At 39.2% G+C, this 15297-nt stretch overlaps 1 protein-coding gene across 2 annotated transcripts in view; it reads right to left on the minus strand.

Annotated features, from left to right (window-relative positions):
- Positions 1-15297, minus strand: part of XPO4 (exportin 4) — an 83085-nt gene that overhangs the window by 45726 nt on the left and 22062 nt on the right. For both annotated transcript variants that reach the window (XM_052812684.1, XM_052812682.1), the window contains exons 2-4: positions 13769-13874; positions 9580-9721; positions 9185-9323 (exon numbers count right to left, since the gene is read on the minus strand). In XM_052812684.1, coding sequence (XP_052668644.1) covers positions 9185-9323; positions 9580-9721; positions 13769-13874 — 387 coding nt within the window. The remainder of the gene's footprint in view (positions 1-9184; positions 9324-9579; positions 9722-13768; positions 13875-15297) is intronic.

Here is a 15297-nt window from a genome sequence, read left to right on the forward strand (position 1 = left end):
CCAAGTAGTGTTAATGACTACAATAGTACAACAGCCTGGCTACAGCTAAGCTGCCTCTGCTTTATCATGCAAAGATCGTCACACCAAGCCACCATCCAGACCACCACAGGACAAGCAGGGCAGAGATGCAGCGCACCCATCACTTGCAGTCGGTTGGCAATTATTAGAAAATAAATCACTAAGTTTGAATGACAGGTAAGCAGCAATAGGAAAAAAAAAAAGGTTGTTCCCACCATGGTTACAAATAGTTAATATTAGCTGAAATAACAGATGTTTCTCCTTACATTTTCTCCAGTTTGTTTACATGGTATATAATAATTTATCCTTTCTGTTTGGATAGTAATGTGCTATTGCATGATAAAAGTGAGTTCCATATTTTTTTGTGTGCTTTTCTCCTGGTTTCAAGGAGAAATTTAAAAGGAAGGTTAAATTGTATGATTGATGGTAAAGAAATCTCTTCAAAGATGTAAAAAGCAATGGATGCAGCTAGGCTGACTGAATCTGCTAAGAGCCTGATAAAGCAGCTTGAGCAGTTACCTGCCCCCCTGATTTCAATAAGAGCTATTTCAGGTAGTTCTGACATCAGTACCTACTTTGAGCATGAAAGGAGAAGTGTGACATTACTAGATACTTACACACTTTATACCCTCCAGCAGCCTAGCTCACAGCAAACACCAGAGCACGCTGCATCCCTCCGCTCTCCTCCCTCCCACTGAATTCCCAGCATCCCACCAACTCCTTCACCTTGCTATTTCAATACCTGGGGTGCAAATCCTGCCCGATTCCCTCACCATCCCAAGGGCACTGTGTGCATTATGGGCACATCCACGCCCTCCTGTAACTATCTGCATCTCTGCTTACCCCTTGCATCCATAAGGAATTGTAAGTACTCCCGTATATCCAGGTCACCAGAGCAGGAAAAGACCAAAAATAAGATATTGGCCAGTAATTTAAAATCTACTGCAACAACAGGCTGAGAGGAGATTGCTCGAGACTGGTTTCCTAGAGGTAGGTGCCAGCCCCGAGGAGTTTAGCATACAGACAAGAGCAGAGGAACAGATCAAGACATGTAACCCATCCTTGCCATGACAAGCATTTGCACAGAGCTGCATACAAAACCACCACTGCTTCCCAAAACTGCCATAAGACCATAGGAATTTATATAGATCGCTGTGTATAGCAGTAGGATTGCCATTTTCATATGAAGATTAACAAACTAGTTAGCTTAAAAGAACATGTGCTCTACCATCTATTGAACTCTTCTGAATACACAGTAATACTTCAGAAACTCTGGAATAAAGCTTAAGTAAACTTTACTAAAAGTAAAATTTTACTTTATGAAAAGTAACTCTACTGAAGGTTAACTACTAATATTTTGAAATACTTTTTTTAAATTTACATGTATGTTTGGTATGAAGACACTAAGTATCTCAACACAAATGCAGGCTATTAGAAAAAAGACGACTTCAAAAATCTGAAAAACAACATAATTTCAGATAAGCCAAAACAGTTGTGCTCTGTGAAATAAAATTACTTCCTCTTACACATAATAAAACTGAATGCACTTAATTCATGTAAAGTTCCACAGTGGCGGGTTTTTTTTGTTACTTTGTAGCATTTTTTAAGTTTTTTGCCACACCATAGAGGAGATTAACAATCTCATTTAGTAATACCATACAGTAATAAGTAGAAAATGTACGTGACTCTGGGCATCATATTAAAAGTCAGATCTGAATGTCTATTGCACAGTAATGCCATTAATTTCATACCAGTAAGAGTACACCTCTGAACCTAGTTTGACTCACTCGCTAGCAATTTCACTAGTTCTGCCACAAGTACATACCCAAACAATAAGCCCATCTAACAAAATAAAATAGTTCTCTTGTTGAGAGCGGACTGCCTCTGAGAATAGCTTGGCACTCACCCCAGTTAGCTTTATTACCAGGAATAAACTTTATGAAAGATCGCTATACATAAAATAGACTCTCAGCTGCTCAAACAGAAGATCAATGGGACTTGTGATAAGAGATTAACTTGGCAATCAGACACCCAGTAGTAACATCGTTTTAGTGGTTTTCTTTTTAAATTACTCTAATAAAACACAGACACTATGGAAAGACCATATACCATTTTAACATTAAACAACATTTATATACCATTCATAAAACTCTGATGCAGAAGGTAAATGCAACTTATTCCTCTAAATGGAATGTCCCCTATAACAAAAGTTAAAGCCATAATGTTTGAAGGGATTTCACACTTGTGCCTGGATTGCCCATGGAATAAGTGAACTGCTTCATTTGAGGGTAGTTAGGTTACAAAGCATCTGAAAGGAAGAAGAGTTCAAATACAGCTTAGGAAAAAATGGACATGTGGTACACCAGCTCTAAGGCAGAAAAGCCAACAGACAAAGCAGAATGAACTACAACACCAAAAAGGTTTCCTCTGTTCTGAAATTCAGAGTAGAGATACAGCTAGGTTGTCAGAGGTTTGATTAAATCATTCATTTTACTACAAAACCTAAACTATCAAGCAACATCATCCCCCCCGCCTTCTGCAGGAGTCATTTACACCTACAGAAAAACGAGTAAGTATATTTAAAATAATAAAGGTATCACCTTACCAGAGCAAATCATAACATCTACCCTGTTACATTAGATCACTGCCAGCCTGAATATGCATTTAGAGGACTTTTTATCTCCATCTGTATAATGTAAACCCTGTTACTGAAACCAAAGGGAAGCCACAAGAGGCATTTAATAATACCCCTAAACCAGCTAATTTTAACTTGCACAAGAGCAGGAAGAATCAAAGAGAAAATCAGAGGTTGAATTTGCTGTGCTGCTCCTAGTTGATAAAATTCTGTAGTGAGAATATGTCAAAAGCAATTTTACCAAATAAATTGTTTAAAGCAAGGCTTCCTTTAGAAACGCAGTAAGATACTTCTTCCCCAACTTCCTTGAATAAGCACGGATCTATTTGCTAACATTTGCAGAGTATCTAAATCTCCAGAATGGAAGCTGCCACTCCAAATGGAAAGGTTACCAGGATGGCCACAGGACCAAAAGAAACACTGTTACGTACACAGAGTAACTGGGGCCACTCCAGGTTTTCAACTTCTGCGTATTGCAATGGGGGTAGGCAGGGGGACCTAGGAGCTCAAGTAGTAGTTCCCAACCACAGAAAACCAGAATATATTCTGAAGAAATATAAGCAAGCTCCAGGAAGAACCCACTGGATTTTATCTGTTTGTTCCTTCCCAAATGAGCCAACTGGTGGAAAAGAGCCGTAGAGCAGGGACAGAATGATAGGAATAGGACCCACAGCTGCAGTTTTGTGCTGTCAGCAGTAAGGGACTGGCTGGGCAGCGCACCCCTTTCCTCCCATTCCCCCTCTGCCACCATGCAAAGACAGACAAGCAGCACCAGGTTAAGACACCACACCAGGCGAGACCCTGCCTTTCTTCCTTGGAGGTAACCAGGCAAACCAAGCGAGGGAAGAAACCCCTAGGTTGAGCGGAGGAAGAGAAAACCAATTCCTCTGTGAATCACTGGGGGCCACAGGAAGGATCTTGTGGTATGTGAAGCATGCAGGCTTTGGCCAAAGAGAGAAGGGAAGTAGCAGCCTCTACTAATAATGGAAGAGGTCCAGCCAGAGTTTGCTGGAGCTTAAGGTGCAAAACATGCTTTTCTTTGTTTCTCTGGGGACAGGCAAAGTTGTGAAGCAGAAATCAGGAGAAAAAAAAAAGTAATCTCATCAAAAAAAGTGAAGGTCTGAAAACCATTTATCTAGAGGTAACATTTCCTCTTCCAGGTTCTTGTCTGAAAGGCACCAGTTGAATCTTCAATCCTCCAGTAGTTGCATGAACAAATCCAAGACTTTCAATTAAATTCAAAATAATGAACAGTAAGACTAGCCATGCAGCTCGCCATCAGTATCACCCAGCTTTAAATATCCATCATCCTGGCAAGTGCTCTTTGGTGGGCAAGTGTCCCCTCTCCCCCCACTTTTCCCACTACTCATTCCTGGTCCTTCTTGCCCGCCTCTGCCTGCCATACTGCCAGATATGCCAAATGAGCTGTGTTACACGGCTGTGCTCCACAGTAGTCTGCTTAAAGAAGGGGGGGGGAAGAGGTTAGGAGGGAGAAGGCTGGTTGTTTTTAAGTAGACTCCCACACAGATCCAGTTTATTTCTGAACATATATATTCAGAAGGACAGTACCTCTGAGAGGAAGAACGACTAAAGACCAAGCAGCTAGGGTCAATAAACTTCTTAAAGAGGCTTTTCCCCTCAAGCCTGTTTATTTGTGTGTTACCACATTAATAAAAGAAATATGGGGGTGACGCATGGAAAGGCATTATTTCTTATTTCCCAGTGAGTCTGAGGTCTACAGGTGAGGGCCTCCACACCTGCACATCTCAGGAGACTGCAGAATTGAGGAAATGAAGAGTCCTGGATGCTACACACAGAACAGGGGGCACACATCTTCTCTTCTAGATCACATCTCCTCACCTCCCAGCCTCATCTTTGAACCTGTAGCTCTATTGTAAATGATAATACTGGGAGCTATCAATTTCTAATATTAAAGTTATTAAGCAACTAAGCTGGAGTCTTGCTGTACTGCATCTCCAGTAAAGTCGGCTCTCTTTCAAAAGAAAAATCGGAAAATTTTAAAAGGCACCTTGGTTAATACAACTACTAAAAAAATACTGATGCTTTAAAGTTCTCTTACATTTCTATTATTGAGTTTTAACCTCATATTTGGTAGTTTCTAGATCCCTAAAATTCCCAAACCAATCTTTAATACACTAACTTCGGCCTTTATAAAGCACTTATCAGCATGAAGGAAACAGCTTAAATATCCTGGTTTACCATCTGTTTTTTTATACCTAACATGTCTCAAGGGCAGTAAGATTCATAGGACAAGGTAATAATTTTATTAGACCAGAAGATAGAGCTGATGGTAGAGGGAGGAAAATAATACATAAGTTTTTGTCAAAATGTAAAAGTCATGAGATTCTCTCCAACTCCTACCCTACCACATGAGACAACAACAGCTAGACAGGGATCCAGAAGTAAAATTCCTCTCAAAGAACAGAAATAAGAACCATAAATGCTAAATAACTGTAACTAGTTATCTATGCAGCCATTATTATTGATAGATTAATTTCAATAAAGATGAATGCCTACAGTTCTGCTTATTAATATTTCTGACTGTTCACATGAAATCCATCCACAGCACATTCCTCAGCAGTTTTAGGTAACCTGAAGCATCTGAATCTCCTCTCTAGCCCAATCATGAACATTGAGAAACAGACCAACAGATTTACAGATTTTAAGAGAGAAGGAATTGTTAGGATCTCCAGAGCTCTTTCAGTAGGTCTTGACAAGTCATCTTGTATATACGGAAAAATTTAGGCTTCAGGTATGGAGTTTTATATTAGAACACATTCTACTGTACACACTGTAGATTGTAAAAAAACCCACAGCTTCTGTTGCTTCCCAGTCCTGTGTCGGGTCTACAGCAGTTGAACCCTTCTGCATCTGCCTACCCATATTCTGGAAGAAATCAAGGTGTGACCCATATCCTAGTCCAGTTTTAAACAAAGTCCATCTGATGGTGTTCACACGCAGACCAGTTCTTCCTCCTAGGAATCAGTGACCTTTGCTGCCAGGATTCCTGTCCTTCTGGCAAGGATGAAGGACAAATGAAATCCTTCAGCTATGCAAAAGCAGAATATCCTAACACAAAAAGAAAAGGCCAAGAAATTGAAGGCATTTATAGTTGAGAAGAATTTGGCCCACACAATTCTCCAAAATCTTGATATCAGCTATAGAAAACATACATTTGACATTTTAAGATTGGCCCATGATACTGCATCTACTGCCAGAAGCCCTGTCCCCCAGAGATGCAGATTTTGAAAAGAGATCCTGAAATTGCTATTGGAGGGAGATTACAGACTCTCCTTCATGAGCAGGAGGATGGCTTGTATTAGTCTTACAGGAAAAGCCAGGAAAAACAAAACCAGGAACTCCAAAGCTAACCCTTGTCCTCCCAGAGGATTACTTCCTAAACTCACCTATAAATTAATAGACAGCCAGACCCTCTATAGTTAGCTTTCCCTTTTCAGATACAGGTTTCTTCCATGAGATCCATAAAGGTCCATACAGCAGGGAAGCGGCAGCAGGAGCCAACGCTCCAGGTTCAAACCCTGGCTCTAACCATGCATCCTTCCCATCCCTATAGTATTACTTCTCCTTAGTGCCCTGTTATTTCCTTAACATGTACGCTGTGTTCCACCATTGAGAGATTACTCAATGCTAAAGCCATCTTTTTAGTCTCCTGCCCAACGTCTTCCTTTCATCACTATTCTCCTTCTCTTCCTTCCAATCTCCTTTTCATTTTTTCATTCTCAACAGTTCATACATCAGTCTTTCTCCCATGTCAGTTTGCCACAACATTACTCAACATACCTTCAAGTTCCATCCTCAGAACACATCCATTTCTGAAAATATTTTTAAGTACTACTCGAGAAGTTAAGGTATTTAACATACCAAATCCCACAAAAGGACACAGGCAAAAGACACAGCACCATCTACATTGGCTGCTGGCCTCATTGCACCAACCTTCAGGACTTGACCCTGACAAGATGTTACTGAAAAGTCCCAAAGGTTTCATGGAGCAGGAGTGCCTAACAAACACAAAACTAGTACAGATGTCTGACAGGAACTGAGTGGAGGATTGAAAGGAATGGAAAAGATGAAGTACCTACTTTATTCTTGGAAGATAAAGAAGGGCCAAGGAAGCTTTGGAGCCCAGCAGAGAGGAGAAAGCAAGTGGGAAGCAGGCAAGAGACCACTTTGCTTTTTTAAAAAGGACTTTCTCTCAATTACGAACTGCTGTAGAAAGCCATCAACAGCTAAGAGCCATGTTGGAGAACTTTAAACATTTTTAAATACAAAGTGATCTTAAAAGCAGTACCAGTCCCTTAGCTCATACTGTACCCTGAAGCACCCTTAGCTGAGACTCTACACAGCAGCCAGGCAGCTGCACCACTGTGGTTCCACACGGCCTGATGGGCACGGCTGAACACTACAGGGACACAAAACCCTCACCTATATTTGAAAAGATGAGTGAATAATTCATTGTATGAATTATTTCATACAACCTTTCGAAGTTATTATATATTTACGCAAGAGGCTATATTTACACAAGAGGCATGCCCTGAACCCACTCAGAGCTCAGTTGTGGCAGGTACTGTCCTGACACACAATTTTATTACTGCTTATTATTGCATATGCCAAGTCCTGGGTCACATGAAGCTGTCCCAGTACAGGAGTTTGTCTTGCAGCAAAGTCTCAGAAGACTACAAGAACATTTTTATGAATGAGAACTATTTTATAATATAAAACCTCATACAAACATGGGAGTATGTGTTTATAACCAGCTTGCCAAAGACTAACAAACATATACTGCACCTTACAGAAAAGGTGTTCCAGCAGCATCGCGTGTCATTTTTTGCTAGTACATCACATTAGCATACCAGAATAGAAAACATCATTATATAATCAAGACATTCTTCAATACCATTCTTAAAACTTGAGAACAAATACTTTGGAAAAATTATGGAGAAAGTAATATTTGTGAAGAGGGGTGGATAAAGGGAAATGAAAAACTGAGCCAAACTTGGTCTCTATATGGTGGCAGCAAGCGGAACTTGGATTAGAGGACAGTGAAATACTACTGTCCCTTCCCCCAGCCAGAGCTCCTCTGCGACACACTCTGTTCTGCAGCAAGCCCAGGATGATATACTTAGAGCAGGCAGCCTTAGCTTGCTGTATGCTGTGGTCAGTGTAGTGTGTCTGTATATTACTAGTGCATCCACAGAATACAACTGTAGAAGTTGGACTGTGCAAGAGCTAGTTCAAAGAGGACTTCTCTGTCAACATCCAGGTTTCTATTTACTCCACTTTTGTATCTTTATGGAAAGATCATATAAACTACACGAGCATACACACTGGCATGCATAAAACTTGAAAACCTCAGTTGTAACTCCATTTTTATAACAAGGCTATGCTTCCTGGAAAAAAGCACAAACTCAGCATTGCTCTAAACGAATACCCATTTCTATCCAAATTACACACAACAAAAAGGCTGAAATGTTCTCCTTAAGCTAAATAACTGTGAAATTAAGGTTTACAAGTGTAACTGAAATTTCCATACCCTGGAGGGATATCACTTGTGCTCAGAGGTGACACACTATTTTTAGGACCATGACATGAGCTGCATTACTTCTAGTACACTTTGATCGAATTTTCAGAGTTAAACATTTGCTGCTCACATCTAGTACAACTGCTGCTCTAAACACTCAGTAGTGTTATGAGCCAGTTTCCTCAAGGTTTTTGTTTGAGAAAAGCTTCAGTTGAAGCTTCAGCATGGAATCTACATACTCTTTGATTCTGCATTTGGAAGGAGAAAAATCACCTCTCTTTAATCTCTAGTTACATGCCTCTATTATGACCTATTCTAAACTTATCTCCTGGCATAGCAAACGGAATTTCACTAAATGCATAGATAGATATTGGACACCTTGTTTCCACTTTGAGCTCAGTATGGAAGGTAACACTTACCCCTAGTAGTATGACATTAAATCTAGAGTAAGTTTTGTATTTCCATTCCACGTTTTACTTCCTCACACCCCTTTCTCTCCACCTACCCACCTCCCAGAGAACAGCAGAGGCCTATGCCTCTTGCTCAGTAGCCTATTCCAACAGCTGAGCCACAGGAAGGTGCAGCGCTGCACAGAGGGAAGGGGAACAGAGCGTGTAGAGAACCTGCCAGCTAATGGAAAATCCATTTTAGATCACGCTGTTTTATTAAAGAAACCCAGAGAAGCAAAAAAAACCCCATGGCACTTAAAGCAGCTATTCATAGAAACCTATTCCCTAAAAAATATGGTGTAATTGTGTACCAAAGAACTACACATACTACTCCCAGTCCCAAAACATTCTTATTCAAAAATCTCCAACTTGGTAAATGATTGCTTGAATAGATATCAACTTAATTACTAATTTTAATTTTTAGATAAAAGAAGTATACAAGATTTTATAGTCACTAAGTATATGACTTATGCTGCTGATACAGATTGCTTAAATTCTGAAGAAAAAAAATAAAATACTTACCACAGTGGGGTTACCGCTACTGATCAACTGGCTGACTTCATGAAAAATGCTTTTGCAGTCAATTGATTTGTCTAATGATCCCCGTTTCACTATCACCGCTACTGCTAATAGAATCTGCTCCCGAACGTACTTTTGAAGGCTGTGAACAACATTGCAAAAACATATTTGCAAATAATTCTGAACATCAATGCTCAATAAAATTTTAAACACATTTCTTTTTCAAACATTTCATTCATAAGGGAAAGCCAACAACTCTACACAAGTCAACTAAGTGTTAAGAAGGGAAGATAAATTATTGTTGAAATCGTCTTCCACCACTACCCTGAGAAACAAAAAGGCTAACCCAGACTTTCTGCAGAATCCTACATGTTCAGAGGTATTTTTTCTATACTTACTTAGGCCTTTGTAAGACATAGGTTAGAAGGAATGTTCGCAGTGACTCAATGCTAGTTTTTTCCAAGAGAATCCATTCTCTTACAACTGCTTCCATTATTGCTGTAGCAGCTTGAAAAAGGACATAGTCCACTTTACTAGTTTCTGTGGGGAAAAATAAAGGCAACTTGAGTATCAGAAGACATACATGTATTTAGCTTGTATGCATTTCCAACAAAAAAAATTAATGGAATTTAGTATTATTTATTCTTAAATTTTTTTTTTTTTGCTATGAAAACAGGCAAAGAATTTACAACTCAAAAGGGGGGAAAAATAATCAATAACCCAATTATCAAATTGTCCAGTATTATTTGAGTCAGTGACTCAGGGGAAGAGAAGCTGGCTGTGCAAGGAGACTGGGCCAAAGATCAGGAATAAGAATGATAACACAACTGTGGAACAAAATAAAAAAGATGACAGATTTAGTCCCAATACATTAAGATATGATTATTTATAGACTGGTGTATTTAAGGTTTTCTACATCATGTTCAAGCTTGCATATTTATCTTGAGGCAATCAAAATATAACTTCCAACCACAGTGTAGGAACCAATAGCCCTTATTATCTGAGTATCTGATTGCTTTGTATATGGATGCACTAAAAAAAACTAGAAAAAGATGTTAAGGAAAAAGGTAACAGCTTGGGTGACTATAAAGTATAATTTAAAGAAAAACTCCAGAATCTAACTTTAATTTATATGACAATAGAAAGCTACAGAGACATTGTTGTTGTTTTGCTTTTAAAAATTTTAACTTAGAAATAGCAGGCGGTATCTCATTAGCCAGCTTCAAAACATTGTGAGCTCTGTAGAAAACACAGAAAGAGCATTCAGAAAGGGTGTAGCCACAGGGTGGCAGAAGCATAAATTATGAAATGGTGAAATAAAATTCCCAAACAAGAAGTGGAGTTTGAGCTATGGTGGGTGACCTGCCAGGACTAGAAAAAATGAGTTTGTTTGAGAAAACCTTGGTCATGAGATGATGGGCTTTAAAAAACTACAAAACAAACTTTCTTCCCCTGATTATATACACACAAGTTTATAATATACATTTCCTTTATATGCAAGTTCTATATCCAAGATAGTGGCCAATTTGCTAAATGTTTTTAAGTAATTTAATCAGGCTTCAAATCTAAACCCTACACAGGTAAACATGCTTAAATCAAAATAAGCCACCTTTAAATCTACTTAGCTTAATTTGGAAAACTAAGTAACCACTTAATTAAAAGATTAATGTGTATGTCTAACACATACATAAAAATGAGCCAAATTATTCCTGCATGGCAATTTTAATTCTGGCATTTGTTAACTTCTGGGTCTTTGGCTTTTCAAACTGTACAAACTCACACAAAAAGAGAATGCTATTAGAAAAGATGATGGAATTTCTCCTTTGTGTCAAGTACCACAGATGCACAACTGCAATCATTAACAGCACAGAGCTCCAGCACTCAGTGTAAGCTTTTAACTGGTCAGAGCACCATTATCCTCTACATGAAGTTACTAAAGAAAGACAGGACAAGTTTTGCCAGTATGCTTAACAGCTATAAGCTTACAGCAGAAGAACGTAGAGCCTCATGCCTCCTGGGTTCGACTTCAGGTTTTTAAAGACACCACATGGCTGTTCCCCTTTTCCTTATGCTCATCATCTCCACTGCTCTCCCTGCATTGCTTGTACACTCTTCTTTCCATGAATGCCATCAACACCCCTGTTATCTCTCTCCACCTCTATTCCAATTCCTGTCTTGACCATTTTTTTTGTTTGTTTCTTTTTACAGCCATCTACCCTGATCCTCTGGTTCCTGCCCATCCTTACCTGCACATATCCTTTCAGTACACTTCAACTCTTTTATTCTTCACCACGAACAGCTTGTTTCCCTTCCCTGGTTCTCGATTTCACAATCCCTGCCTCTCCCTTCTCAACTCTCAAGTCTTAACTAGCTGTTCTTTCTGTCCAAACTATTCAAACACTTACTCAAGAAGCACAAAGTTTTGGGAAAAATCTCCCAGTCTCAGGTCTCAGCATCACAACTGCCTACACTGCCAGGAAAAACCTGCCCCATGCGGAAGCATGCTAGTTTCTCAATGGTGGTAGCATACAAACAGTTTAAAGAGGTAAAATTTCTAGTCATCCAAGAGGTGTTAAAAACAGGATCACATTCCTTCCAACCAGCCACATTTCAGAAGAAAAAAAAAAAAAAGGAAAATTGTCTGCAGTGATTTCATGAATTTTCATTTTTTATTTCTGATTAGTGATGAATACATCACTTAAGAGATAAAAATGGTCTGCAAAGTTACTTAAGTATGTTCTTTTGCCCACTCAAAATTCTCTAAAAATCAATGTGAAAATAGAAAGTATCAATTTTGCTGACCCATAAAGCAAAAAGTGTGATTACAGTCTTCAGGACCAGATTAAGAACTACTATAATATACTAAAACCAGAAGAAACTCATTTGCAGAAAAAAATTTGGTTGAGGAGTGGGTTGTCCTGGTTTCAGCTGGGATAGAGTTAATTGTCTTCCTAGTAACTGGTATAGTACTATGTTTTTGAGCTAGGTATGCGAAGAATGTTGATAACACACTGATGTTTTCAGTTGCTGCTAAGTAATGTTTAGTCTAAAGTCAAGGATTTTTCAGCTTCTGATGCCCAGCCAGCAAGAAGGCTGGAGGGGCACAAGAAGTTGGGAGGGGACACAGCCAGGACAGCTGACCCAAAGTGGCCAACAGGGTATTCCATACCATGTGATGTCACGTCCAGTCTATAAACTGGAGGGAGTGGAGGTGGGGGGATCACCACTTGGGGACTAACTGGGCATCGATCAGCAGGTGGTGAGCAATTGCACTGTGCATCATTTGTATATTCCAATCCTTTTATTATTACCGTTGTCAATTTATTAGTGTTATCATTATTAATTTCCTCTTTTCTGTTCTATTAAACCATTCTTATCTCAACCCATGAGTTTTACTTTTTTTCCCCTGATTTTCTCCTCCATCCCACTGGGGGGGGGGGGGGGGCGGGAAGTGAGTGAGCAGCTGCGTGGTGCTTAGTTGCTGGCTGGGGTTAAACCACAACAGGGTGTAGGAAAGGAACCACACCCTGTTCTATATATCACAGTATAATTTAACACCACAGTAGTAGACCTGCAATACTGACATCACAATATTCATGAATTTTAAGTCTCTAATCCAGTAAATATAGAAATAACTGTTAAAAAAATACTGTGGAATGAATTAAGTATGAAAATAATCATATTTTAAACATAATTCTAATATTTCTCTGTTCATTCTGGCAAATTCTTTGAAAGAAAAGTTGCTTTTTTGTGTTTTTGGCATGTGTTCTTTTCCACAAATTTCCAGGTTTTCCTCACTGGGTTTCAGAGTCAGCTTTCACTGAAACTTCCCCCTTGTCTGCCCCCAACACTCACATCTGGTCAGTACAGTGGTGCTGAGCAGGAATCTTACATGCTTACTGCTCCTGCAATTTTCAGATTATTTAGCTGCCAAACTCTAATGCCTGTAAAAACAGACTTATTTTTAAAGACTTGTAACACAATCACATTTACAGCATTTCCATTAAAACCCAAGGAATTTCTGATAAAAGGTGATACCTACCTATCTCTTTCCTTTCTCCACAACACTTCATATCAATACTCTCTTCCTTCTACCAGGTGGACAGAAACTTTTCTAACCTTTTTTTTTTTTTTTTTTTTTTAAACACAACAGTTGGGCTGTTAACAGCAACTTACTGAGACATTCAACCTGAAATAAATTCTCACCATGGAAAATTTCAGCACCAGTGCAAAATCTGGCAAAAGTGTATAAAATTGCATTGTTGATTGATTTAATGGGAAGCATCAAGCCAAGCAATCACACTACAGGCTCTACAAGCTCCACAGATCAGACAGTGTTACAATAATCATGTCACAGAGGAAACCTGAATCTATTAAATCAGTTTAGGAGCTTACCTACATGAAGTTACATCTTACAGCTTTAAAGCTGCCAGAAACAAAACCAAAAAGGGCAGCAGTAGGCTTCACCCTCCATCAAAAAGTACCCCTCATTAAAATCAAAACCGATGTTCATATTCTCAGCTGCAGAAGAGCACAGTTCCAGTTATAAAAACAAGTACATACTTAATTTAATTTATTAAAACTTACCCAAAATGTGTTTGCAAACAGCAAATGGTGATTTTGATTTTCTAAATGATAAGAATATGTGCTCAGCATGTTGGCGTTGTTCATTATTGACCATGGAAGGTGGTGCCTGAAAGAAAAGAGGGGGGGGGGAGCTATTCAAGCACTAAAACCCCATCCCGATTGTAAACATATATGAGCAATGTCATGAACTTATAAATATTTGCCTTGTTAAACATCAAAACCAAGTATCTCTTGGTAAAACTGCCTGCTCTCTCTCAGTCACAGCCTCTTCTTATATACCACTTTGTATTTATATCATGTGCACATGAGTGTGAATATTGAGACATCAGGCAGAGAGTGAATAATTCTAGGTATTGTGTTCCTAATGATGCTTCTGAAGAAAGATAAAAGTCAGATCTAAACTCAACCCAATCCTTTTCCTACTCAAACCAAAAATATTGTTGCACACCACTAAATGCTGCTACACACGCTCACAGTCACGGAAACAAAGCACTATTTTTTCTTTAGTTCTACATTGGTTTTAAAATACTGAATTGTATAATCAAGTCAAGGAATTAAAAAATTACTACAGATATGTTCTAAAATAAAGTATTGGCAGTAACATACTACCCTCTAGTGCTTAACATTAAAGTTGACATCCTCAAGACTGAGTGAGGACTCTGATTAAAGAGACAGGTCAGCCCATTTGGGGATGGCTACAGTGGTTCCTTATATACCCACCCCCTTACATCATGGGCACCTTGGCTGCTCAGGTAACACCTGCTGCTCCACTACTGCTGAAAGCCAGCTCCATGGTGGTTTCTACCTGAAAATCAGCCATAGGTAAAGCATGAAACTACGTAGTAACCTAGACCACTGCGAGATGGGATACTGCCTACAGAGCACAGATGAGAGCTAACTGCCTGCATTGCAGCCTCATCTCATCGAACATCGCCAAGATGCCCCACAAGATAAAAACAATCCTGCAGAAAACATCAGCTGCTCACAACATCAATGCTGCTCTCCACTTTTACCACTAATATTCTCTGATTTCTGCTATTTGGGATTTATCTGAACAAGCACATGGCACAAAATACTCTTACAGGGGATTGATGCCACAAGGCAGTGTAAACTGAACTGATGCGCCTTTGAGAAAGGAACGTGCACACATAGAAAGATTGCATACAAACTGCAGAGCCAGGTCAAGGTGACAGCGTAGGTTATCGAGCTTCAGCTGAACTTCCAAACTCCTAATTCCAGTCCTGCCTGTAGCAATCTGAGGAGAATGTGTGTGCCACATATCTTTTGGTTTTGATTTATAGCCACTGCTTTGGTAATAAAAGCATTAAGACCTTAGCATAAAGACCAAGGTTTTTAACTTAAGTGAAATATTTTTCAGTAAATAAAACATATCAAATCTGATTTAATTCTTTCACCCTTGACAAAACACAAGATGACAGAAGATTCAAATATGAGCAAATAACACCACAGATTAAAACTCAATCTGTGTAAATGAAGCAAGGGAGAGCAGGCTGCTGATCCTTGGATCA

The sequence above is a fragment of the Harpia harpyja genome, chromosome 17, assembly GCF_026419915.1.
Source record: "Harpia harpyja isolate bHarHar1 chromosome 17, bHarHar1 primary haplotype, whole genome shotgun sequence".
NCBI classification, from domain to species: domain Eukaryota; kingdom Metazoa; phylum Chordata; class Aves; order Accipitriformes; family Accipitridae; genus Harpia; species Harpia harpyja.